At 55.2% G+C, this 26,943-nt stretch overlaps 1 protein-coding gene across 2 annotated transcripts in view; it reads left to right on the top strand.

Moving 5' to 3' along the window:
• Nucleotides 1-26,943, top strand: part of UNC5B (unc-5 netrin receptor B) — a 91,028-nt gene that overhangs the window by 52,640 nt on the left and 11,445 nt on the right. Inside the window, exons 2-9 of one of the 2 annotated variants that reach the window (XM_005565595.4) lie at nt 15,692-15,916; nt 20,300-20,443; nt 20,905-21,008; nt 22,284-22,464; nt 23,205-23,372; nt 24,183-24,347; nt 24,573-24,605; nt 26,541-26,735. In XM_005565595.4, coding sequence (XP_005565652.2) covers nt 15,692-15,916; nt 20,300-20,443; nt 20,905-21,008; nt 22,284-22,464; nt 23,205-23,372; nt 24,183-24,347; nt 24,573-24,605; nt 26,541-26,735 — 1,215 coding nt within the window. The remainder of the gene's footprint in view (nt 1-15,691; nt 15,917-20,299; nt 20,444-20,904; nt 21,009-22,283; nt 22,465-23,204; nt 23,373-24,182; nt 24,348-24,572; nt 24,606-26,540; nt 26,736-26,943) is intronic. The other variant, XM_005565596.5, reaches the window with a different exon arrangement.

Genomic DNA, 26,943 nt, shown 5'->3' with positions numbered 1-26,943 from the left:
GAGGAAGCAGTCAGTGTGGGCATCCCTATTTGCTAATGGTGGACAGTTCCTGCCATTGGGGTGGCAAACCTGCCTTAGAATCTTTCCTCTGCCACTTAGTAACTGTCTGACTTTGCACAACTTTGGATAAACAATAGAGATGGCTATTGATACCAACCTCATAGGATTGCTGCAACAATTAAATGAGATAATATAGAAGATATAGGTATTAGCAATGGTAATTATAAAACAAGAATGCCGCTTTTATTCATTAAGTCTTTTTAACATGCCCAGCACTCCTCTAAGCTCATTGTGCGTATTAACGTGTCTAATCCATGCTAGAAATATTATGACCCCATTCTGCAGAGAAGGAAATGGAGGCCCGGAGAGGCAATTTTGCAGGAACACAGGTGATGGCCATCATTTATTGTTATTGCCACACAGCAGGTCCTGATTCAGGCTCAGATAGCTAAAGCCTGGCACCATGCTGCTGTGTAATTCCTTCAGCTCCTTTTGAAAAGTCTCCAGCTGAATCATAGAAGTGTTAAGGAAAAGGAAGCTGACATATGTTAAGCACCATTATGTGCACTAAGCGTTTGATGTTTCTGTCGGGAGGCAAGAGAGCATAGAACCGTGTGTGGACTGGCAGCAGCACCTAGACATTTCTTAGAAATGCACATTCTCAAGGCGCACCCCACACCGACTGAATCAGAACCTCGGGGCAGGAGCCTGGGTTCTACCAAGCACTCCAGGTGGTCCTCGTGCAGGCCATGGTTTGAGTACCACTGGCGCCAAGGTTAAAGAGGATGGGCTTGGCCGGCCGCCGTGGCTCATACCTGTAATCCTAGCACTTTGGGAAACCGAAATGGGAGGATTGCTGGAACCCAGGAGTTTGAGACCAGCCTGGGCAACATAGTGAGACCCCTGTCTCTATAAAAAAAATAAATAAATAAAGAGTATGGGACTTAGAGTCAAGGAGACCCAGATTCAAATGCTGACAACCCTGCTCTGTGACATTAGGCAAGTAACTTAACCTCTCTGTGCCTGCAAACTGGGGCTAATGGTAAGAATACCTACCAGAAAGAGTTGTTGGGAGGATTCAGTTAGATAATTATGCCAAGTACTTGGCACAGTACCTGAGAGCTAGTTAGCACTGTAAATGGTAGCTGTTAACTCATTACCTGAATTACCTGCTAGCGCTGAAGAGGTACTAAAGGGAAAGGTGGATCTTTGTGGCCAGGGAAGCCATTTAATCCCAGCTGGAGTGAAGCTTCCTCTCTAAGGCAACCCGGCAGGAGTGGAGGCCCGGGTAACAAAAGTAACCCTTGCAGACTGAGGACATCAGGGGTGGCTGGGATGGACACTTCCTCCCCACCTGGGCTGCCCTGTCTAGCAGGGGCTCTCCCTGTCTTCCCTGAGCTTATGATGCCAACCAAAGAGATGCATGAACTAAGAACTTTTCTCCCCCACTGTCTCAGGGAAACCAGCTCTGAGAATGACAGTGTGGTGATGCGGCGATCCCCAGACCCTGGGCTCATGGGGGCCTCGGCTGCATGCTGTGACCTGGCGGCTTTTGGGAGCATGTCTTTGCTCTCTTCCCCTCCACCCATGTGTTTTCAACGGCTGCTTGGAGGCCTCAGGGGAGCCGTGCGCTCCTCTTCCATGCCTTCCTCCCTAAGGAGAGGCTCCTGGGCCAGCTGGGCATCGAGCACAGCGGACGGGCCCCACCTTCCCTGTGCTTCCACTGCTTGGTGAGGGCCTGCCCAGCCTCTGGGAGCCCCAGGCTCTTGGTGAAGCACCCCACCTCGACTGCTGGCTGTCCCCAGGTCCCCTATGCTGACCACACGGCTTAGTGTGATGCCACACTTTCTTTCACACCTCTCGCCTCTAACTGTCTCTGTGAGGTGGGAACGGTGATGGTGCACCCATTCTACAGAGAAACGAACCAAGGCCCCAGGAGCTAAGGCTAGGGCCCAGAGTCACCCACTGAATGGGTGGCCCAAAAGTGTTCTGGTATTTCCTGTCACTGGGTCGTGCTTCTGTCCTTTCTTTTTTTACCCCTACCTCATACTTTCTTATCCTCCTCAAGAAATCCCTAGAAAGGAACTGACAAACGGAGTGCCTGTCATGTACCAGGCTCATTTCATGAGATCCTGCAGCTGTGAGGGGAACCAGGCTCAGAGACAGGGGGTGGCTCCCCCAGCGAATGGCGGCAGGATGGGATTGAAGCAGGTCCCACACACTCCAGAGCGCCTTCTCCTTGGCTAACCTCCTGCAGGTTTTGGGCTTTTTGCTCCGCTTCATCCTCCCGGCATCCTGGTGCCCCTCCCAGAGGAGCCCTCTCATGGTGTCCTCGGCTGGATGCCTGCCCTCTGACCCTTGCACCCTTCCTCTGCTGCTCACTGAGAGGACATGGGGAGCAGGCCGAGCCCTGAGCCAAGGCGGCCCGGCGATTACATCAGCAGGTGCAAACAAGCAGGCAGGAGCAGGGACGGCTGTCCCTCAGGGCTGGAGATGGTGCTCCATCCGCCCCACGCGAGTCTGTTTCATTCCCTCCTTCTAGCTTGCATCAGCCTTTTGCAGCTCTGTGTCATCACAGAGTGGGCCAAGGCAGCGGCTGGGAGGCTGGGGCAGGGGTGGAGGCGAGATGTGGGGCTCGCCAGGGCCCCGGCAGCCTGGAAGGTCCACTCACTGTTTCTTCCCGAGAATGGAGTACAATAGTCCCCACTTACTCAAGGTCTCCCTGTCCACAGTTCAGTTACCCATGGCCAACTACAACACCAATATATTAAACAGAACATTCCAGAAATCAGCAGTTCACACATTTTAAATTGTGTGCGATTCTGAGTAGCATGATGGAATCTCCCACCGCCAGGATGGGAACCATCCCTTTGTCCAGGGTGTCCACACTGTATACACCACCCGCCCCTTACTCACTCAGTGGCTATCTCTGTTATCAGATCGAAAAAAAAAAAAAAGTCTATCTACAGCTTGGTACTATTCAAGTTTTCAGGCATCCATGGGGGGTCTTGGAATGTATCCCCCACAGATACGGGGACTCCTGTAATAGAAGTTGGCTAGTGCCTAGGGCTTCCCAGTGGCAAAATATTTTTGTAGTTCTGACTTTGGTGTTTCCAACAGCCCTGTCAGTCAAAGCAAGTAGAAGTAGTCCCATTTCTCACAAAGGAAAATTGAGGCCCAGAGGGAAGTGGCTGCCCGGGGCTGTCTTGTGAGTCACTGACAGCGCCAACTCATTTCACCTTAAGAAACGCATGGGATTATAAAAGCCTGGAGATTGAAAAATCCGTATAGTCGTCAAGGTGGAAGTAGTTAAAGCCTGCTTCCTAGAGGGAGTGAGCTGGTTCCTTGGCTGAGGAGGAGAGAGCTACTGAAAGAGCTTTGGATTGATTTTTGCACTGATGCTGGGTGGGCAGGCAAAGGGACCATTACATGGCTATGGGGGTAGGCTGGAGGCAGACTGGGCACTGGTCTAGGAGTCTCAATGTCTGGATTCTTAACCTTAAAACTTTGCTGTGAGCTTTCCACTGGTGGAACTGAAGCTTGATCATTGCTCTCTGAGCCTCACCACAGGAATGGTCAAGAGGAGGCCCCCAGGAAGTATTTGATGAATGAGTGAATGAATGAATGAATGAATGAATGGGAGTGAGTGCTTTCTCACCATCTGCCTCCCTCGAAGTGCACCTGCGCAGCCACACAGGCCTTCCCCTTGGCCAGTGCCACCTGTCTCCCCACATCTCACCCGCTGACAACTCAGCTGCTTACCCAAACCCAGGGCCGGGGTCTTTCCCAGAACTGGGACCAGAGAGGCAAACACAGGAACCATGGCCTACATGCCAGGATGCCCACATTCCAGTCCTGGCTTGGCCTCCTAGCTGCTGTGTGACCTCAGGCAAGTTGCTACCCCTCTGAGGTCCCCAGGATATTCCCGGGACTCTGAGTCTACAAGGCCTGCCCTCCCCACGGCCCATGGAACCTGAGCCCCAGTCCTGCCTTGGGAATAGAGGCCAGAGATGGCTGCCTTCCTCCCTCACCCCTGGGGACTGAGCAGGAATCCAGGTGGCTTCCAGATTCAGAAAACTCCAAGGGGAAGCCCCTACCCAGTTCCAAGGACCCCTTCTACTCACCCCCCACTGCCAGGCACTCTCAGGGGCTAGTTCTCCCTCTCCCCATGGCACCATCTCTACCTCTGTTTCTCTCTCCCATTTGCCCTCCCCTTCTCATGCCCATTTCACAGATCGGCAAAGGCCAGAGTCTGGCCACCCCTTGTTCTCTGTCCCTTCTGTGACTTCCTTTATGCCAGTGTGATGCCGAGATAGGAGTGACGCTGCAGCCACAGACTGGTTGTTTGCCCTTGCACAAGTCATTGCCCCTCTCTGGCCTCAGGGTCCCCGACTGGAGGTGAAGGACTTGGATGCAGTATTGAGGGCCCCATAGCCCAGGGTCTGAACTGCCTCCTGGTGGTGGTGCTGACAGCAGGCAGCAGGCAAGGACTGCAGCAGTTTTTCCCCTTGGAAATGTGTTTGGCTGTCGCCTCCCCTTTGCAAGGAAGGGTTGTTCGGTTCTAGAGTGTGGCGCTGAGGGAGGCAGGGGAAATTTGTGTGCCCTGGGTGCTCTAAGAACAGCCTTAACCGTGGACTTTCAGGGCAGCATGGGGGTGTAGGCACCCTGTCTGGCCTAGTCCGGGCAGCCCCCAGACCCAAGACTGTACCAAGGCATTTTGGGCTTTTCTGGGAGAAAGTGACAGGACACTGGGCATCTTCCTGCCCAGAACCCAAACACACAGCCAACTTGACAGCATTGCCAGGCTCACTCCCCATGCCAGCTCTGCGTCCTTCAGCTCTTCCAGCAACCTGAAACGCGTGGCAGGAGCAGGCAGCCCAGCTGGCCCTCGCCCGTCTGACACGTGTGACCGTGCGGGGGTGGAGGTGGGGAGACGGAGAGAGATGCCCAGCATGCTCTGCTTATGATTCAAAAGTCCTCAGTCAACAGCCTTTAAGGGAAAGCACAGGATATGCAACTTACATGGTGAGACCAGATTTAGGTAACTAAATATTCATGCATCTAAAAAAGTCAGAGAGGATCAACATCCAGTGTAACTCAGCTGGGGTGGGAATGGGGTGGCTTTTATTTTCATCTTTTTTTTTTTCTAGATTGTTTACAATGAGGCTACTTACCTTTGTAATCAGAATAAACCCAAAAATCTGTTTTCACTTAAAAAAAAAAAAAAAAGGAGTTTAGAAAAATGAAGTCCCCCCTGCCCCTTTCCTGGGAGTCTGCTGCACAGTTTCTCTTTCTGGCTCTGCTGCTCAGGTGCTGTGTGATCTGAAGCCAGACCACACCCTCTCTGGTCTCCATCCTCGAGGGCAGCGATTAGATGGTCTCTGAAGTTCCATCAGTTAGTGGAGTCCCGCAGCATGGAATTTCCCAAGGGATGGGCTTCTGTAGCCCAGGTCAGCCCTCTTACCCGCCCTCCACTGCCCAAACCCCCTCTGACTGCTCTCTCCCCACTCCACCTGCCACCCCAGTGCTTGTCCTGTGTCCCCAGTGGACGCATCTACACCACAAACAAGATTCCCAGGCCCTCGAGGAACTTGCCTTCCAGAAAGCTGACTTGTCCAGAAACAGACAGCAAGCTAACAAATGCATACACAAAGAAGGTCATTCCAGAGGGAGGTGAGCCTGCCAAGGGGAAAAAAGGCATTGAGAGAGCACGGGGAGGGTGGAGGATAGTGCATTTTCACTGGGTGGTCAGGGAAGGCCTCGATGGAGAGGAAGCATTTAAGTTGGGATCTCAATGACAAAGAGCCAGCCAAGAGAATATGTGTGTGTGGGCAGGGTTGGGGGAGGCGCTCCAAAAGAAGAGACCAGCAGAGGCGCTGAGGCTGGAACAAGCAAGGCATGTCCCAGGGAAACACGCCTGGTGGGGCTTGGAGCACAGTGAAAGATAGGTGAGTTGGCCAGGCGCAAAGGCTCACTCCTGTAATCCCAGCACTTTGGGAGGCCAAGGCAGGTGGATCACCTGAGGTCAGGAGTTCGAGACCAGCCTGGGCAACATGGTGAAACCCCCTCTCTACTAAAAACACAAAAATTAGGTGGGCGTGGTGGCCTGTAATCTCAGATACTTGGGAGGCTGAGGCAGGAGAACCCAGGTGGTTGCAGTGAGCTGAGATCATACCACTGCACTCCAGCCTGGGTGACAGAGTGAGACGGAAGGCAGGAAGGCAGGCAGGCAGGAAAGAAGGAAGGGAGGAAGGGAGGGAGGGAAGGAGGGAGGGAGGGAGGGAGGAAGATTGATTGGTGAGTCCATGAGGTTGGAGGGTTCTGGGTAGCTTAGGACTTTCTCCAGGGGCACAGAAAAGCCGAAGGAGGCTGTACACCACTAGAGGGCGGGGTTTCTCTCTTATGAGATCACTCTGGTGTTAAGAGGAAAGTGGGTTTTAGGAGCAAAGGAAAGATAGGGAGCCCAGGGAGAGGAAGGGTCCAGGCGGGAAGACCTGGGCTTGGAGACCTCAGCAGGTGGTGGGGGCGGTCGTGCAGTGTGAGGCATATCTTCCAGGTTCATCTGGCAGCACCAGGTCCCTCCAGCAGCACGAACTGGAAGTGGGGTGAAGGAAAGGGAGCCACCAGGCACCCTCCCCAGATGGGACCTGAACAACTGGGCACTTGGTAGAGTCTAAGATTGCAGCTCAAACTCACCCCATGCCAACCCTGGGTCAGGGAGAGGTGACCTTTAAAATAGCAGGTCTGAGTCACAGGTGGGGAGCCTGCCATTGCCTTAGGGGGACAGCAGCATTGACACAGGCCCACCCTGAGAAAGGCGCCACGGTCCCAGCCTGGGCGGGGCTCTCAGGGTGTCCCTGGAGATAGCTGTGGATGTAACCTGGCTGGGCATGTGTGGGCCTGTTGGTGTGAGCGTGTGTGTCTGAGGGGGCTTGCCACCTGTCACTAAGTGGGGGGCCAGGCTGGCCCCAGGCCTTACCCCTGGATCTCGGTTTAGGAGGGGCAGGTCCACAGAGCAAGGGAAGCCAAGTGCTGGAGTCAGGAAACTGAGACCCTGTCCCCTCCAGCAAACTAGTGAGCTCCTGAGAGGACAGAACAATAGCTGCCCCTGCTGGGCCCTCAGGGCCATTGTGGGTTTTGGTGGCTGTGACCTTGAACACGTCCTTTCACTCCTCTGCCTCAGTTTCGCGTCTGTAAAATGGAACAGCTTTGCAGGGTCATTGTGTTGATGATGATGTGCACTGTCTCGTTGGAACACACAGGATTTTAAGTGTCAGGTGCAGGAATATGCTTATTACCCGCAGGAGCGTGGATGAGAGGGCTTTGAGCTCCTTGTCTGGGAAAAGAAGGGGAAACAGAATATCCCCGTCTCAGGGCCCAGGCCTCTATCACAGTGACCCCATCAGACCTGAAACTTGGAAAAGGAACCAAAAATTAGCCCCAAGCCTGAGCCAAAGGAACCCAAAGCCAGAGGAAGGGTCTGGAGGGAGGGTGGGGGTAGGAGTCGGGGTGGCCAGTGACCCAGTGACCGTAGTGCCCTTTCCAGCTCTGTAAGCAGTGTGGTCCCCACAGCCGGGTCCGGGCTCATCCCAGCACTGCACCTGCCCTGGGGCCTCGACCCCAGCCTCCCATCCACTCCTTCACCTGCCCCACAGTCCTTCGAGGGAGACGTTTCAGAGGAGCAGCTGGACACACTCTTCAGGATGCAGGCCCCTGCCCCAGCTGGCCACCTTGGCGAAGCTGCTTCCTGTGGCAGCAGAGGAAGTGATGTCAGGGCACAGATGGGTGCAGAGGGTGTGGGAAAAGGGCTGCGTGAGGAGCCGCCTTTGTTAGGAATGACTCGGCATCCCTCGAGCCCGCCAGCCCCCATTTGTCATCGGTAACGGCCATTGTGACCGCCTCCGAGGGGGCCCCAGCCTGAACCCCACAGCCGCAAGGAGCCAGGGCCAGATGGAGGAAGGGCTTTGTGTCCAGGGAGGGGTCCTTCCATGTGGGGTTGTGTGTTTTTAAAACATAATAATAAATGGGCTTCTCTCCCCCAACTCTCCCCGCTCCCCACTGAGCACATCAGCCACACAGTGAATGGGAGAGATTTTCCATGCAGTGGGAGGTCAAGTCTGGGGAGAATCAGCCAGTGTCCAGGGGCTAGAGAAAGACTGTGATTACTGATGATAAATGTGCCCAGCGTGGGGCATTTCTCTGTCCTCACCTCCCGCCTGACTCCTTCTGCCCTCCCTGTCCTGAGCCAGTCAGCCCTGGAGACACACAACCCTGCATGGCTACAGATGCCCACCCCTGGTGGTAAGCCTGGGGGTCCCAGGCCTGCAGACAAAAGCCAGCGGTGGGGGTTTCAAGGCCTTCCCTACCAGACCACAGCAGCTTCCCTCTGAGGTCTCCACCCTGGGCAACAGGTCTGACCGGAAGTGGACCCAGCTGAGATGGATGGCAGGAATTTCCATCCCAGGCATGGGAATCACAGAGCCCAAGCCTTCACCCACAACCCTGCCATGGCTGTACTGTCTTTCTGGGCCCGCTCTCCTGCCTCAGTCCTGAATCAGCAATTGGGCTCTGGTCCAGCTTGGCTGTTAATTTGCTGTGTGGTGTTGCATTAGTCACTTCCCCTCTCTGAGCCGGTAGAACGCAGGACTCCAGGGGCTCCAGGCTCTCTGAACATTGACTTTCTATGTGTCTCATCTACTCGGGCTCAGGTGGTGCTAGGCCAAGGAAACGGCCTGTGGGGTGTCTGACCTCCCACACACAGTTCAGCTAGAGAACAGCTCCTGCCTGCTGCCGCTCCCGGGCACTTGCATTGCCTGTTTGTTTGTTTGGAGATGGAGTCTTTCTCCATCACCCAGGCTGGAGTGCAGTGGTGAGATCTCGCAACTTCTGCCCCCCAGGTTTAAGCAATTCTTGTGCCTCAGCCCCCCGTGTAGCTGGGATTACAGGCACCGGCCACCACACCCAGCTAATTTTTGTATTTTTAGTAGAAACAGGGTTTGGCCATGTTGTCCAGGCTTGTCTCGAACTCCTGACCTCAGGTGATCCGCCGGCCTTGGCCTTCCAAAGTGCTGGGATTATAGGCGTGAGCCACCACGCCCAGCCCACAGTGCTTGTTAAGAAAGATATTTGCATCTGTTTTCTCAGTTGACCTTTCACAGCAATACCCCAAAATTGACAGAGCAGGAACTGCTAGTCACTTCTTTATAGATGGGGAAACTGAGGCCTTGAGAGGTCAAACAACCTCCCAAGGTCTCAGTGCAGGGTGAGGCTTGGAACCAGGACTGCTGGCTCTTGGGTCAGCCTGGGCCCAGGCTCAGAGGCGTGGTAGGGGCCATAGCACTCCCTGGCTTCCCCTGGGAATAGTGACAATCTCTCGCTTAGGAATGTTGGAGCCGCCCCCTCCTCTCAGAAGACCCTCTGAGCAGTATAGTGTCTTTACATTTGTCCTGAACTCACCCCTTCGCCTCCTGGGCCCTCACTCCTCATCCAGATGGGTCAGAGTCTGACACCTCTTCCACAAGCCTGTGTCTCCACAGCAGGCGCTGCACAGGCCCAACCCCTGGGAAGAAGCCTACAGATGGGCACAGGGCCTGCTGTCCAACCAGCTCCACTCCACTCCCAGAAGGCGCCCTGTTGCCCATGGGGGACACCAGGAAGAGCACAGTGTGTTCCCTGCCCTCCAGGAGCAGCCACCAAAACTGCGAAGGAGCCTTTGAGCTGTCTGACTCCAAACAGACTTTCCAGAAGCAGGAAGGTGCCCGCTAGACCCTAGCCTGGTCACCTCACCCTCCTGCATTTTAAATGGGTGGTGACATGAGGAACTTGTCCATAAGGAAGCCAGCATGGAGGTGAGGGGTGCAAAAATGTGTCTTCTAGAGAATATTTGGATAAGATCGCCTGGGAGACCAGGCTGTAAGCTCCAGACTGGGAAGTGCACTGTTTAGTTGGAAGTGTGCTGTTTAGTTAGTTTAGAAGTTAGAATTCTAGGCCGGGTGCGGTGGCTCATGCCTGTAATCCCAGCACTTTGGGAGGCCAAGGCAGCTGGATCACGAGATCAGGAGTTCAAGACCAGCCTGGCCAAGATGGTGAAACCCCGTCTCTACTAAAAATACAAAAATTATCTGGGTGTGGTGGCAGTGACTGTAATCCCAGCTACTCGGGAGGCTGAGGCAGAGAACTGCTTGAACCCGGGAGGCAGAGGTTGTAGTGAGCCGAGGTTGTGCCACTGCACTCCAGCCTGGGCCACAGAGCAAGACTCTGTCTCAAAAAAAAAAAAAAAGTTAGAATTCTAGCAATGGCTGGAATCTCAAATTGCAGCTGAGAGTAAGGAAGGCTTTTCTAACTATTAGGTCTGTCCAAAGAAGAACCTTGCTGAGAAAAGCAGTGATGAGTTCCCCGTCCCCACAGGTATGTGAGTCAAGGTTGGCTGAGGAGTTGATGGGAGACATTGGATGAGATGGCCCTTTAAGTAACTTCCATAGAGACCTCATATGTGCAGGTAAAGGCAAATTAGAGGTGAGAGTTTGAATGGCACCCCTCGGAGGTCCCATCCACAGGTGCTGGTGGTCATTTTGATCTAAGGCCTGGGATGGGTAGGCTGGAGCATGGTTAGGAGAGCCCAAGGGTAAATGTTTTCTCCTCCTCCTTCCCCGGGTTCTACCCACGCTCTGCTTTAAGACCACCCTATAGCAAAGGCAAGGAAAGGGACCCTAACTTAAGCAAATGTGCTTTCTGAAGAAAAACATTTACTCAACTGGACATTTTCACACATGAACAGATTCCCCTTAAGGGATCTTTAAACCTCCAAGTGTTAGAAGCAGAGGAGGGCTTAAGAGACTGACTTGGCCAACCTCCTCATTTGACAGACGGAAACTCCAGGGCCTGGGAGAGAACAGACACACAGCAGTGCCAGTCCCCAGCTGGGATGCAAACCCAGGGCCTCTGCCTCCAGCGATTTTTCCTGTCCTTCATTTGACTGTCTTGTTGTTACATCTGTGCAGGGATGTGTCCTCTTTCATAGCTTCTTGGCGGGATATCTGGACCATTCTTGGATGCAGCTTTAAAGGCAGGCTGCACTTTTGCAGCTTAGGCCCAAATGAGTTCTACTATTAGGAAAAAACACTTTCTGTGGGAATTTTCCTGCCAGCAGGAAACCCAGACCCGGCCTGGCTGAGGCAAAGACTTCTAGGGGAGCCTATCTTAGATGCGGTTCCTCTGTAGAGACAGAGCGGCAGGAAGTCCTGCAGAGAGGCCAGGGAGGCGGGGCTGAGAGACGCGGCTCAAGCCTTGCTTCCTGCCATCGACCAGGTGACCCTTCATGTCCCTTGTTGCCCCACGTTTTCATCTGTAAAATGGGAAGAGTTGTGAGGAGTAGCACATAGTAGACTTAAATGCCCATTTCCAGTTCAGCAGAGCTCAGAAGACAGATTCTGGTATCAGATTCCCTGAATTTGCCCCCTAGCGATGCCACTTACTCGCTTTATAGCTCTATACCAGTCACTTAAACACTTTTGGTCTCAGTTTCCTCATCTGCACTGTGGGGATAATAATCATATGCAACTCATAGGCCTGTGGTTCCCAAACTGTGTGCCAAATTATCCCAGGGTTCCTCAGCACCCTCACAGGGGAGCCGTGGGATATTTTCAATGTGGGAAACACAGTAATGCTAGATAGCTGTCAGACACTGCACCAACAAGTAGCTCACAGTTTCAATGTCCTATCACTCTGCTTTCCTTTATTTGGCACCATATCTTTGCACAGCTGGGATTGTGGCATTTGGGAGTAGCCCACGACAAACAATAAGAGTAGTGGTGTCCACTCGGATTCCAAAGTTTGAGAAGTTGTACAGCGCCCGACGGGTGCACACATCCCCATTCATAATTCTTTGTGGCTATTTAGGAATGGGATAAAAATATATGTTTTCTTTCAATTTATCCTAAGATTTCAGAATATAAATATTTACAAAGCTGTTGCGATCTAATACATTCCTGTTAGGGACTTCTTTTTGGCCTTGGGATAGCCTAAAAAAATTACTGATATGCTAAAAATCAAAACATTTCTGCATCTCTGCCTAGGGTTATTGTGGAGCTCATTGAGTTTATATGAACCACCCTCTGAGCAGCGCCTGGCAGAGTAAGCATCCAGGAACCCCAAGACCCCATTATTCTCCCACCCAGCTGGCACCTATGCAGCCTGGCCATGGGTTGCTCTCATCTAGCCCACCTTTCAAGCCTTCCTCAGTCACTGGGGCCCAAGCCAGGGCCAGGGAGAAGTGAGGGCTCTGCACAGGCCCTGGCATGCCCCACACTTACTCCCTTACTGTTTTTTGTCGTTGTCGTTTTGGAAACAGAGTCTCACTCTGTCACCCAGGCTGGAGTACAGTGGTGCAATATCCACTCACTGCAACCTCTGCGTCCCGCGTTCAAGCAGTTCTCCCACCTCAGCCTCCCGTGTAGCTAGGATTACAGGTGCACACCACCATGCCCAGCTAATTTTTGTATTTTTAGTAGAGATGGGGTTCCGCCACGTTGGCCTGGCTGGTCTCGAGCTCCTGAGCTCAGGCAGTCCACCCACCTCAGGCTCCCAAAATGCTGGGATTACAGGCATGAACCACCACGCCCGGCCTACTCCCTTACTCAAGTTGCATTCACTGTGTGCTGGCCAGCAGAGTCCACTCGTGGTCCCTCCAGGCAGGAACCTCAGGTGGGCCTTTCATTCTTTCGTATCTCCTGGCAGTCTCTGCCTCCAGGACACCTAGGGTATAGGGACACAGCAAGAGGGCAACAGCTACATCAAGAGCCATCCAGTGCTGCTGCAACAGAGAGGCACAGAGGGGACACTTGGCCTGCGTTCCTGCCAAGGCCAGAGCTGAATCTTTGCACCAGGGCTGAGAGGAGGGGCAGGGTGGGAAGAGTGGGGCGGTAGGGCTGCCAGACGCAGGGCCTGCTGCACTAATGGATGTCTAATGTTTGCTTTCCTCAGTCCTGTCTGTACCCACTTTATAAATGGTCTGCATTAGAGTTATAAAACAAAGTCATAATACAGCCTGCAGTGCTGCAAAGCACAGAGGCAGCTGTCACCCCGGGGCTGGGGGCGGTACTGTTAGAGATGGGTGTAGGCACATGACATGCACCCATGGGCCCCCATGCCCCTTCTCCTGTGGCTGTGACCCACCCCCAGAGGGAGGCTCAATCCTTGTCTTTCAAAGACAAGCTGCCTGAGGCCAGCAAGGGGCTGGTTCAGACCCAGGGGCCTCTGAGTCTGAAGGCAGAGCTCTGTCCCACAGCCCTCAGGGCTGAGATGGAGACAAGATGCTGGTGGTCAGTGGTGGGCATGGAGTCTGGCAGGTTCTCTGCTGCCCAGATGCCCTCCTGGCTCCATTCTGCTCTCCCAGAGCTGCCTGGCCTGGCAGGGAAGCCTCAGTGGCCATCTCAGGGTGTGCACAGCAACCAGCTCTCAGGCCACTGGAAGCCAGTGTTCAGCTCCCTGGGCTGTGATCAAGTCACTGTGTCATCTCATCAAATCCCCAAGCAGCCCTAGGGGGCTGCCAGTTTGCCTACAGTGAACGTGTCCCTGTACCTGGAAGTGGGAAGCAGGTGTCAGAGAGCCCTGGCCTGGCCTGGCCTCAGGAATCTGCCTTGCTGTTCCCACATTAGCTGCCCGCTCACTGGGTGGCCTCAGGCAAGTCATGCGAACCATTTGAATGGTCTTCAGTTTCCTCTGCTTTGAAATGAGGACAGTTCCAGCCTTGCTGTCCCCTTGATGAGAGAGCCCTGTGGACTATGGAGTTCTGGTCACTGTCAGGGTGCTATTAGGATTCCCGGGTGTGGAGACACACCACACCGTTACAGAGCTACATCAATGATAGGTGGTGTGGAGTCTGAGACAACAGCCCAAACGGTGAAATCTTTTCTCAGGTTCAAACTTTTGATCTGCCTCTTGTTAGCTGTGTGAACTTGGACAAGTTGCTTAACCTCCCTGAGCCTCCATTTACCCATCTCTAAACTGGGGACTAATAGAACATACCTTACAGGGTTGGTGCCAGAATTCAATAAGTTAACAATTTAAATTCCTGCAAACATAGCACCTGATGCTGGGTAAGCATTAGTTGTTCTTTCAATGCAGCAACATGTACCTACTGTGCGCCAGGCCCCACCTAGGCATTCATGCATGTTTATCTCATGGGATCCTCAGAGCAGCCCAGAGACAGGGGAAGGGTGTCCACCTCTTGTGCTCATCAGGCGTAACGAGGTAGGAGTTAAGGTTCTCTCCCTGGGCCCTGCAGAACATGCTGGATGGAGCTGGAGTCATGTGTCATCTTGTTAGCTCCCCCACCCCCACTCCCCACACACACTGGCCAGGGCCTAGGCCCCAAGCTGGTGATAGTTTATGCATTTTCTCCCAAGTTCCCCAGTCTCAGCAGGCTCTCCTGGTCCACAAAGAGAAAGCATAGTCAGACTTTCTGTTCTTGGGAAACCAGGTGTCCCCTTGGCCCCTCTGCCTATAGGGGGATTCCCTAGGGCCAAATATGGCCTGCTAGACCAGAGAACAAGTGCATGATCCCAGTGGCCACACAGGCCTCCCGGGACACCACCCTCCCCACTCCCTCGGCTGTAGGTGGGGCCTCTGGCTGGAGGGGCTGGGCAGCCATGCGCCACCCCACAGCTTCATTCACTGTGTCCTCTGGGCAGTCAGCAGAGGAGGACAGGCCCCCGACAGCTTGTGCCCAGCCACCTGATGATTTGGCATTTGGCACTGGAAAATTCGTTTTCGGAGGTGGATTGTAAACCAGCAGCTCAGCGGCCCGGTTTCCCGACTTCTGGGCACTGGCGGTGGCCACACCCCTCTTCCTGTTTGTCTCACCTCCTGAGGTGCAGTTCTTTCCAGGGAGACCGGGTGGGCCAGGATTTCCATTTGGCCCCCTTCGTGGGAGGAGATTGCCACAGGCACAGCCTCGTCTGCTCTGAAGTCTCTTCATCCATTGTGCTAAGGGCTGGGGTGGGGGTTGGGAGAAGAGGCCAAGGGTTGGGTGAGAGCCACAGACCATGGGAGGTGAGCTCTGTGGGGAGGCTTCTGGGAAGGAGGGCTTCCCCTGGGGTAGGAGACCTGCAAGGGGCCTAGCACCATGGAGTCCAGGCCTGGTTCAGCCGGCTCACCCCACCCCTGCCCCGCAGCCCTGACTCCTGTCCTGCTTGCCAGCCTGGCCGGGGCTGCAAAGGGCAGCTGTGACTCCAGGGCAGAGCTGGCCTGGTTTGAGCTCCAGCCCCAGCCCCGTTTCCAGCCCATTGCATCTGGTGGCGTCACCATGAGGAACTGGATAGAGGCCGGGCAGGAACAATGGAGCAGACGCTGGGGGGTGCCCAAGGGGTATCCTCACCCAGACAGATTGCCTCCCCTCCCGGGACCTCCCTGGCCTCTCCATCTGTAATGAAGTACAATCACACAGCATCTCAGAGCGGGAACTGGCTCTTTATAAAGCCTAGCCTCTTAAAAGCAGGGCAAGATGGGAAACTGAGGCCGCAGGAGTGCCAGACTTGACCCTGGTTGTAGATTGCGTCCCCAGCAGGGCTCTGGTTGCCCCACCTCTGCCTCCCCTGCCCTCTGCATCTGCGGTGGGTCCCCGGGGTGGGCGAGGGGTGCCACAGGGCTCTCCCAGCACACAGCCTCATGGAGGTCTCCACTCACTCTGCAGGCACTGATTCCGGCAGCGAGGCGCTCCCTGACTCCTTCCCGTCGGCGCCGGCAGAGCCGCTGCCCTACTTCCTGCAGGAGCCACAGGACGCCTACATTGTGAAGAACAAGCCTGTGGAGCTCCGCTGCCGCGCCTTCCCCGCCACGCAGATCTACTTCAAGTGCAACGGCGAGTGGGTTAGCCAGAACGACCATGTCACACAGGAAGGCCTGGATGAGGCCACTGGTAAGCCCACCCCAGTGCCTGGAACCCCCAGGAACCCCAGGCCCAGAGGCACAGGCCTGGCTCCATGTGAGACTTCACACAGCCATGGTGCCCCCTGGTCCTCAGTTCCCCACCACCCACCCCGGGCTTCACCTTGGATTAGCATTTCCCCAAATGCTGGCCACGTGTCCCAGCCTGACTTTGGGACCATCCCCACTGCATTCAATAGCACGGAGTGCCCCGTGAGCCCTCACTCCCTTTCCATTTTCTCTCCATCCTTCTGCTTCTGTCAGGGAGCAAGTTCCCGTCAGGTGGGGGCTTTTGAGCCCTCCCAAACACCTGCCAATCTCCCTGTTTAACAAAGAGGGCAGGTTTCTGCCTCAAGGCCCTGGCACCCCATGGCACCGACCCAGAATTCAATGCAATCGTTATTTTTACAGTTCCTTCTGTTTGTGGAAATTGATACTGGTTTCCATTCACAATAATGATACGGCATTTCCTGCGTCGAAATAAATTGTTTTAGGTTAAAAAGAAAAAGTTGAGAGTATTAAGTAAATAACCGTTCAAGTGGTGCTGGGATGTAGCCCAAATCTGGAGGGAGAGAGGAGAGCAGCCAAAACTGGGAAATGCGAGGAAGTGTGGGGTCCCTTCCTTCTCGGATGTGTGGGGGACCCTCAGTACTCCCAGGGGAGGAGGCAGAGCCCTGGGGTTCCCCATATCTCCCAGAACTGAGCCTGCCCCCAGGGTGCCCTTGAGTCTAAGTGAGGGGCTCTTGCTCACTGCCACCAGGTCCCTGTTGATAGTGCAGAGCCCTCAGGGTGAAAAGCCCTCCCTAGGGCTTAAGACAGGCAGGTGGGACCCCGCTTCAGTCACCGGACAGAGCCCACCCACCCCAGACTCGGGGCTCCCGGGCAGCCTTCCTGGCTTTTTGTTTTTCCCGTCTCTGTCTGGATCCTTTGCTTTCTCTTTCTTCGGCTCTCTTGATTTCGCTGCCTCTCCCTGCTCATTTCTCCCTCTCTCTTTTCCTTACGTGCCTGCTTTCCTTCTTTCTTTTTCTCTCCCTCCCCCTCTCTCTGTCTCACTGTCTCCCTGACGTGCTGTGTCACTGTCCTTCTTTCCCCCTTCTTTAGTTTCTGTTTTGTCATGTAAAGCTCACAGATTTCAGAACCAGTCAGGCTTAAAACCATACTCCAGAATGTACTCAAGGTCACTGAACCGTATTTTACAAATGGTTAAAATGCTAAGTTTTATAGAATGTGTATTTTACCACAATTTAAACATAATTTTAAACAATAGAGTTGGAGTCCCATGCTCACCCAAAATATAAAAATGGAAAAGGAAATTTTTTTTTTTTTTGAGACAGAGTCTCGCTCTGTCACCTAGGCTTGAGTACAGTGGCATGATCTCGGCTCACTGCAACCTCCACCCCCCAGGTTCAAGCAATTCTCCTGCCTCAGCCTCCCGAGTAACTGGGACTACAGGCGCCCACCACCACACCTGGTTAATTTTTTGTATTTTTAGTAGACACGGGATTTCACCACGTTAGCCAGGATAGTCTCGATCTCCTGACCTCATGATCCTCCTGCCTCGGCCTCCCAAAGTGCTGGGATTACAGGTGTGAGTCACTGCACCCAGCCAGAAAAAGGAATTTTTAAGGGGAAACTAAACAACACATATTTGCCAGCTGCCCCCACTCTTTGACTGAGTGACCCTGGGGAAGTCACTCGACCTCTCTGAGCCCCAGTTCTTCTCTTTGTAAACTGGGAAGTTGACTGAAGGTCCTGGTGAGGGTAGAGCCAGGTGGCACACATAGCACAGAGCAGCATGCCAGGGCCCAGCAGGCAGTCAATAAACACCTGCTTCCTCTGTCCTCTTTCTGGGCTTTCCTTGGCCTCTTTCTCTCAAACGGTCCTTACCTCTCTGCCCACTGAGCTCCTCTGGCCTGTATCAGAGGTCAGCCATCGAGGTCTGGACAAGGCAAGGGAACAGTGTGCCTGCTGGGGCCCCTCACGGGCCGTTAGTATAGTAATAATACCCCTGTGATTATTACTAATAATAACAGCATGGCTCTTACTTCCCTGCCACCAGGCACACAGGCCCTGCCAGCCCTAGAAATTGGGGCACTGTTGTCCCCATTAGCTGCAAATAATGGGCAGAGCTTCCTTGGCAGTGGTGGGGCCTGATTCCACTTCAGCCTCCTACTTTCTAGCCCTGGCTTTCCCTAGCACTCTCTGAGGCCTGAAAACAGAAGAGGATGACTGGAGGCCAGGAGAGGCAGAACAGCCCCCCACCAACTTGTGCCAGATCGGGGCAGGCGGCCCAACCCTGGGTGTCCTGGTCCAGACATTGCTATGCTTGGGAGGGCAGTCTGGTGCTAGGCCTCAAGCCTGGGACACCGGAGATCCCCGTCCTATGCTCCCTGCATCTCTGCTTGCTGGTGATCATGGACGAGGTGTCGCGCCTCCTCCCTGGTGGTGGTTTCCTTCTGTCCAGCTATTGGTGCTGCTGAAACCTTGCATGGATGACCCCCTTAAAAGGGCCCAGTCTTCCAGGTTCACAGTCTGGTAAGCAAGGGGCAGGGCTCTGCTCCCTGGGCCATGCAGCATTGACTGTGGAGCCAGCCCCCGGGCAGCCATGGCAGGCAGGCACTGCCACCCACCCCTGAAGCAGTCTCCTCCCTGGATGGCAAACCCCTAGCCGCCTCCCATTTAGATCCTTGGCCATCAGGACGGGGCTGTCCCCCCTGTCTGGACTCCCTGCACAAGGACCCAATCCTCCTCAACAATAGGAGAGTTACAGCAGTGACTTCATCAGGAGAGGTCCAGAGAGGAGTTGTGGGTGAGGGGACGAAGCTCTAACCTGGGAAAGACGCCAGGGAGCTGACCGCTCTGCAGCAGCTTGCTGGGGGACTTGGTGCCTGCCACCTACCCTCTCTGGGCCTCAGTTTCTTCAAAGGTAACAGAAGAAGCTGGTTGAGATCCAGATGACCTGCCAGAGTATATTTGTGTCTGGCCCGGGCTGGGCGCTGTGGCGGAGTAGTCACCATAACTTGTTTAGAGTTTACCTTGAGAGTTTACTATGATGAGGGAACCGAGGCTCAGAGAGACTGAGTAACTTCGCAAAGGTCACCCAGCTGGGGTTTGAGGGTGGGGCCAGGACGCAAACCTGTCCAGCCATCCAACCCTGTCCTTACCCACCATGCCACCGGCTGTGCGTACCTTAACAATCCATGGTGCAATGAGAGGATGAGATAGGACACATTGTGGCAGGGAAGAGCAGCTTTAGCAATTCTGAGACACAAGGCAGTCAGGGAGGCTTCCTGGAGGAGGAAGAAGCCTCTATAACCTTTGGGGAGGAACTTCAGATGAATGTCCCCATTCCTGGCAGGTTCCCTGCTTTCTTGAGCATGGAGGGCTTCGTTGAGGGATGGTTGACTGAAATCCTACTGACCCCCTTGTATAGGCTGGTAGGTCCTGTTATGTAGGAAGTTTCCCAGGCCCTGACCAGGGAGCCATTGAGAGATCAGGGGCTCCCTGGAAGAGGGACCTCCTCAGCTCCACGCCCACGTGGCCTGAGTAGTGATCAGGGAGAGCAGGTGTCTCACCTCTGCACGTGCTGAGCCCCCTTTCTGTGCCAAGCCCTGGGCCACAGCAGTGAGCAGGACAAAGCCCCATCTTGTTCTCCTGCAGGAGACAGACATTTAACACATGAATGCGTCCATAAATAATCTGAGTCCAGCTAATGGTGGGTGCTGGGAGGAGACGAGGCTGGGTAGGGGAGTGATTGCTGCATAGACAAAGTTCGGGTGCAGTGGGGGGAGTGCCGAGCAGTGCTGGGAGAGCTGTGGGGGAGGCGCAGGGTGGAGGGGGCTTTCCTCGGGAAGTGAGGCTGATCCGAAATCTGGCAGGGACTGAGAGGCCACTGGGCCCAGAGGAGACAGAAGAGTTCCAGGCAGGGGACTGATGTGCAAGGGCCCCGTGGCTCTGTAGCCACAGAGCCAGGGAACATGAGAGCCTGGAAGACACCGGGTGAGGCTGCAGTGGGGTGGGGACGGTGAATGCACAGTGCAGCTCAGAGCCGCTCCTGGGGATGACCCTACAGGCCACTGAGAGCCCGCATGAAGGGTCTCATATCAGGGAGGAATGACACACCACTTGTGCATTTTGGAGATGACACTAGCTGCCAGGTAGAAGATGCATTGGAAGGGCAGAGGGCTTGTGTTAGCCACTGCAATGTGCAGGTGAGTGGCCATGAAGCTTGGGCCAGGGTGGAGACAGGAGGAATGGATGGAAAGGGGCACTTGGGTGAGAGAGCCAGCAGGACCCGAGGTGGAAGGCCTGGGTGTCCTGTGCCTCACATTCTTGCTTTGCCCCTGCCCCTGACAGCACTCTCTTCTCCTCCCAGGCCTGCGGGTGCGCGAGGTGCAGATTGAGGTGTCGCGGCAGCAGGTGGAGGAGCTCTTTGGGCTGGAGGATTACTGGTGCCAGTGCGTGGCCTGGAGCTCTGCGGGCACCACCAAGAGTCGCCGAGCCTACGTCCGCATCGCCTGTACGCCACCCTGACCCCCACCCCGTCCCTGCAGGACCCTTCCCTATCCCCGAGGATGCTGGAGAGGGAACTTCACATCTGTGGGGCCTCCTCCAGCATCCCTGGCTGAGGATGCCTGTGGCAAAGACATCCCAGCACATGGATGCCAGCTCAGAGAGGGCTCCTAGACCCAGAACCTGGGCCTCTTTTCATCTACTTCTGTATAAAAGAAGCTGGCAGCTTCCTCCCCCATCCTGAGCCACTATGTGCTTAGGATCCCAGAGTCATGGAGGGAACCCTGTTCCCCTAAGTCTGCCTGGTGAGCCCCTCCTTTGGAGTAGAGGAAATTTCCCAGGCAAAGGACAGGTGGGCCCATGAACAGTTCCCTGGGTCTGCACTGCCACCCAGTGGCCACAGTGTAGCACATCAGGTTCCAGTTCTCCCCACACCTGACTGCCTTGGGACCCTCTCGCTTCTCCCAGACCTGCGCAAGAACTTCGATCAGGAGCCTCTGGGCAAGGAGGTGCCCCTGGACCATGAGGTTCTCCTGCAGTGCCGCCCGCCGGAGGGGGTGCCCGTGGCCGAGGTAAGCGGGGATGTAGAGACCACTGAGCACAGCCCTGTGGCCATGCCTGCGGAGGCCAGGCAGGCACCGTATTTACCATCAGCCATGGTGCTGGTCTCCCAGAGCCCTACCCCTTTCACAGATGAGATCGAGGCTTGGCAAAGAGAAGAGAACTGCCACCTCTGCAGAATACAGCAATGCCAGATCCCAGCTGGGTCTGCCACAGGCATAACCCCACAAGATGGGGTGGCTAGGGCAGAAATCCCTAGAACTCAGGAGCTCCTTAGGTGGACCTCCAGCTCGGTCTCGATCTTCTGCCCCACCCGGAACCCAAGGCCCCAGCTTTCTGGATGCCAAAGGGTCCTATCCTGCATGTGTATGAGTGTGTTCTCCCCCACGAGCTGGTCACCCCTTCCTGAACGAGCTGGTCACCCCTTCCTGAAACCACACAGTCTTTGGATTGCCTGTCCTCTCTCGCTATCCTTACCTCTGTTCCAGACATACTCCCTGCACTGGTGGTCCAGGGAGTAGAGCTGCATCTCAGCTTTGCCCAGTGGGGTGGACGGTTGGGGTAGTCAGGAGCCTGACTTCCAGCCTGGGATCAGCCCTGTCTGATCCCAAAACCGTGCACTCATTGCTCAGCCTCTCCCAGCCCAAACCCTCCTCTGCACAGTGGGCTCAGACAAACATCCCTAGCCATATATGCTAGGCACTTGGCATGCTGGTCTCTGCAGCAGCCCTGCAAACTGATGTTACCATTCTATCCTACAGCAGGGAAGCAGGGCTGGGAGGGGCCCAGTGGCCACCTAGGGTGAGGTAGCTGGTGAGTGGCAGAGCTGGGGTTTGTACCCAGGTCTGCCAGACCCGGGGACGTTCTTCCTATGACCTTCCAGGCTTTTTATCCTGGCTAGTAGAGCCGGGAGGAGTCAATGATAAAGACAGATACTCCTGGCTAGCGCTTATTTAGTTAGCTTAACTCAACTTACTCTGAGTACTGTTCTCGGCACCTTACACATTCTAACTCGTGTAATCCTCACGATGGATCCCTGTGGGGTAGGTGCTATTCAGTTCCATCTTGCAGTCGATGAAATTGAGGCCCTGAGTGGTAAGTCCCCTCCCAAGACCACCCAGCTGGCAAATGGCGCTCTTAACCCTGGAGCTGTACAGTGTCCAGTCCCACCGAGGCCCTGCCTCACTGCCATGACCGTGGTGTGGACCCAGGTAGAACTGCCCTTCTTCTGTTTATGGTCAGACCTGCCCTGGGCCCTCACTGCCCCCTCACTCCCACTCTTGCAGGTGGAATGGCTCAAGAATGAGGATGTCATCGACCCTACCCAGGACACCAACTTCCTGCTCACCATTGACCACAACCTCATCATCCGCCAGGCCCGGTTGTCAGACACTGCCAACTATACTTGCGTGGCCAAGAACATCGTGGCCAAACGCCGGAGCACCACTGCCACCGTCATCGTCTACGGTGCGGGCCTCTCAGAGTGGGAGGGGCAGACACGGTCAAGGGAGGGAGGAGAGCCTGGGGCTAGGTGGGACCCCTGGCTTGGTAGGGAGGATGCAGCCCAGAGAGGGGAAGTGAATTGACCAAGGTCACAACACAGCAAAATTCATGGCCAAGTTGGGCATTCCTGGGTTCCCAGCCAGGAGCACTCCCCAGTTCTCAGGATGCCTTGCCTAACTCTGAAGGAGAAAAACCAACTCTCTCCAAGTCTGGGGGCTGAGGCAGGACCCAGTCAGTACGCCCAGAGGCCTGTTGTCCTTGTAGAGTTAGGGACCAATGCCCAGGCTTGTGAGCTGTTCTCTGCTTCTCCCTTGGGCCCTGTGGGTGGGAGGAGTGGAGCCACAGCTGAGGTGACTTTACAGAGTTCTAGAAAGAGCCCTGTACTAGGTTCCAGCTCCAGGCACAGTCCCAGGCCCCCATTACTCCCGGGATGACCCTAGGCAACTGGCAGCCCTTTCTGGACCTTCCTTGCCATCTTACAACAAGGTGGGGCATAGACAGTGACTTCCCGGGTCCCCTCTGGTGCTGATGGTTGCAGCCCAGCTCTGCCTGCCACTTCTGAGTCTCTCACACTGTAGGCAGATGGGGTCTCACCAGAGAGGCCAGGCTTCGGCAGAGGGGCCTTGTCAGGGTGAGGGATGGGTTTGGGGGAGGGCAGAGGGTTCCAGAGCCAGGCCAACCAGGTGACAGCTGCCGCCTTGCAGTGAATGGTGGCTGGTCCAGCTGGGCAGAGTGGTCGCCCTGCTCCAACCGCTGTGGCCGAGGCTGGCAGAAGCGCACCCGGACCTGCACCAACCCCACCCCACTCAACGGAGGGGCCTTCTGCGAGGGCCAGGCCTTCCAGAAGACCGCCTGCACCACCATCTGCCCAGGTAAGGTGCCTTGTCCATGCCCAGCCCCACCCTGAACCCTGTCCCACTTCTGTATTGTGTGCCAGAGCCAGGACAGCCGTTCTGTCCCTAGCATGGAGAGCAGAAGGTGCTTGTCCCAAGCCCACAGCTGGCTGCCCAGGCTGACGAGATGCTCTGATCTCTGACTTATGCTGCCCTGGGCTGCTGGTGAGATAGAGGCAGAGGGTCTGAGTGGTGGCCCCTTCTCCCTGACCCTCTAGCCTGGGCCTTCTGTCCTCCAAGCTGAGGGTTCTCAGTGTCAGTGTGTCAGCCCCAGGCCAAGGTTTCAGAGGGGCAGCCTCAGGGACAGCCTCTTGCCCCTAACTGTTAAGACACACCGTGGCCACAGACCCTATTCACACTGACAGCCATCCTCCTATTCCTCTCTCTGTGCAGCCCCTCTGCTCCCCTACCCCCACACATGTGCTGTGTTCTCTCCCTTGGGTTGTATGTTTGTGCCTACACTGTTTTTCTTTACCCTGGGTTTGTGTCTTTGTGTGTAAATTGTGCACTGGGCTGTATCGTGTTGATGACCTTATGCATCTATCTGTACCCTCTTTGTCCACCTGCCAGGTGCATCTGGCTGTTCATTGGCATGGGGCTATGTGGATATCATGTGGATTTCTCTGTGTGGCACACATGTGTCCTGGGTTCCTCATTTCCTTCCACAGTGTGTACGCATGCATGTGTGTTGGCGCATTGCTGTGTTCTGCACACGTAATTATGTGTGCACATGTCCCTGCGTGCACATGTCTGTGCGTGCACATACTCCTGTATGCCCTGCTCTTACAGTTGATGGGGCGTGGACGGAGTGGAGCAAGTGGTCAGCCTGCAGCACTGAGTGTGCCCACTGGCGTAGCCGCGAGTGCATGGCGCCCCCACCCCAGAACGGAGGCCGTGACTGCAGCGGGACGCTGCTCGACTCTAAGAACTGCACAGATGGCCTGTGTATGCAAAGTGAGTCACAGGGAAGGTGGGGCCCTGGGGGTGGGGACTCTGGAGCCATGTAAGGGTCCCCCAAACCCGGCTCCATGCCTCAGTGCCCAGCCTGCAGCATGGCAGTCCTCAGGGCCTCTGTCCCCCCACCACATCCATCATCTCATCTCATCCTTCCCATTGCCTTCTCTGCCACTATTTCCCTGTCACCTATGTCATTGTCTTTCCCTTTATTTCCCTTGACAGATAAGAAAACTCTAAGCGACCCCAACAGCCACCGTAAGTCCCCTTTCATGGCTGTCCTCTTTCCTCTGGGGGATCCCTGGTTCTCTTTGGCTGGCTTTTCCCGGGATCAGGGTGCAGGGCAGGGAGAGCTGAAGGTGCCGCCCTACCCACCCTCCATGGGACCATCTACACCTGACACTGCATGTGTCTGCATCTCCATCACCGGCAGACAGGCAAACCCTTGGCTGACAGAAAAGAAAGGCCCTAGGACACCCTACTGAGCTTCCTCTCATAGGAGGGGAAACTGAGTCTCAGAGAGAAGAAGGGACTTGGCCAGAGACACAGGCAAGAAGTAGCAGAGTAAAGATTTGAACCCAAATATTTTTATAGCCAAAGCTGGTGTTCTTAACCATATGCCCTTGGCCCTCCTCTCTGGACCAGGGCCGGGGCATCACCACTGCAGTTCCCCCTCACGCCCCTTGCTGTACCTCCGCCCCAGCAGCTGGGCCAAGCCTCCCAAATGGTCTGTGATGCCCGCTGCCCTGCGTCAGCTCCGGGGGGCGTGCTCTCCAGCCCCAGAGGCTGCACCGCCACTGCAGTCATACCAGAGCAGCAAAGCCACTTGAGCAGATTGGCCCATGGTAATTAAACCACAATTTCCAGATAGTTCTGGAATCATAAAATCAGTGAGGCCCTTGGCCGAGCTCACTGGGGCTCGGGCTGGGGATGATTCGAGTGTAAATCACCAGGCAAGTGGCCCCAGTGTTAGTGAGGGCAACAGGAGGCAGAGCCAAGCTGGGGGAGCCATTTCTTTGCTGAGCCAGGAGCCCAGCCCTGAGGGGGAGCCCAAGAGTGAGGGCTGCTGAGGAGAGATACTGGGGGACAGAAGTTGGAAGTGGGCAGACATCCGGGGCTGGGAGCCATGCCCTGCCTTGCTGAAAGCCTCAGGCTGACCCCAAGTGCAGGGTGTGGAGGACTCCAGGCAGAGGAAGCAGGCCTACTTCTCTGAGGGCCCCCCAGGGTGGGAGTGCGTGGACAGGTGCTTGCTGGAGCTCCCGAAGGAAGCAAGGGGAAGAGCAGCCATCTTGGCTGCCAATTTTGCTCTCCCTGAACTGTCCAGTGTGGAAGCCACCAGCCACGTTTGGCCGTTTAAACTTTTATTTAGCTTAATTAAAATTAAATAATTTTTTTAAATGCAGTTCCTCAGTGGTACTGGCCACATTTGAGTTATTCAAGAGCCATACGTGACTAGTGGCTGCATACCGGATACTGCAGACATAGGATATTCCACCACTATAGAAAGCCCCACCAGAGAGCCCTACTTCAGACCCTGCCACTTTGACCTTGAGGCTTCCTGCCTGGCCATGTTTGCCTGGGGGAGGAAAGTGTGGCCATGGGTTACCTCGCTGGGCCCATCCTTCTCCCCACATGCCCACCTCTTCTCCACCACATTGCTGTGCATCTCATTCCACTCCTTCAGCTCCCCATCCCTCTACCTCCCACCCTCAGAGCATGGAATGGAAGAAGAGTTCAGAACAGCTACTTACAAAGATAACAGAGCCAGAAGAGCTTATCCACGTACCAAGCTAACAGAGCCAGGGCCTTTGGTCCTATGGAAATTGCTGCAGACTCAGAGGTTTCAACCCCAGCGCTCACAGGGCAAATTATGTTGCCGCATGGCCCCGAGCCACAGACCCTGTCTCCTCAGCAGCGAGCAACAAGTTAACACATGGCATGAACATGTTTGTTCTTTTCTTCTCATGCCACAACTAGAAGGGCAGTAAGGCAGGGACTTCGAGCCCATTTTACTGATAGAGAGGTTCAAGGCTAGCCTGAGGTTGCCGGCCTGTGTAGGTGGGGCTCAGACTGGAACTCAGCACCGTGCTGGTTGGCCCTGGGCCCTGCCCTTTCCAGGGACCCAGGGCCTCCCTGACTCCCCCAGGGCCTGGTGTCTGTGCTGCCCCTTATGTGGTCTTCCTGTCCCTGCAGTGCTGGAGGCCTCAGGGGACGCGGCGCTGTACGCGGGGCTCGTGGTGGCTGTCTTCGTGGTCGTGGCAATCCTCATGGCGGTGGGGGTGGTGGTGTACCGCCGCAACTGCCGTGACTTCGACACAGACATCACTGACTCATCTGCCGCCCTGACTGGTGGTTTCCACCCTGTCAACTTCAAGACGGCCAGGCCCAGTAAGAACCTGAGGATGTCTGGGGTGGTTGGCAGAGGCAGGATACCCAGAGGGCTCTGGTGGTACCCAGACCAGAGCCAGGCTCCTGACTCCCTCCCGGGGTTTTTCCATAGAGATAACTATGTGGATGGGTATGGATTAGAGAACTACAGAGAAGGAAGGGAGTGACCCAGGCTGCGGGATTCCCAAAGCTTCCTGCAGCTGGCAGC

Source organism: Macaca fascicularis, chromosome 9 (genome assembly GCF_037993035.2).
Source record: "Macaca fascicularis isolate 582-1 chromosome 9, T2T-MFA8v1.1".
Taxonomy (NCBI): Eukaryota; Metazoa; Chordata; class Mammalia; order Primates; family Cercopithecidae; genus Macaca; species Macaca fascicularis.
This window is presented reverse-complemented; position numbering and strand designations above follow the sequence as displayed.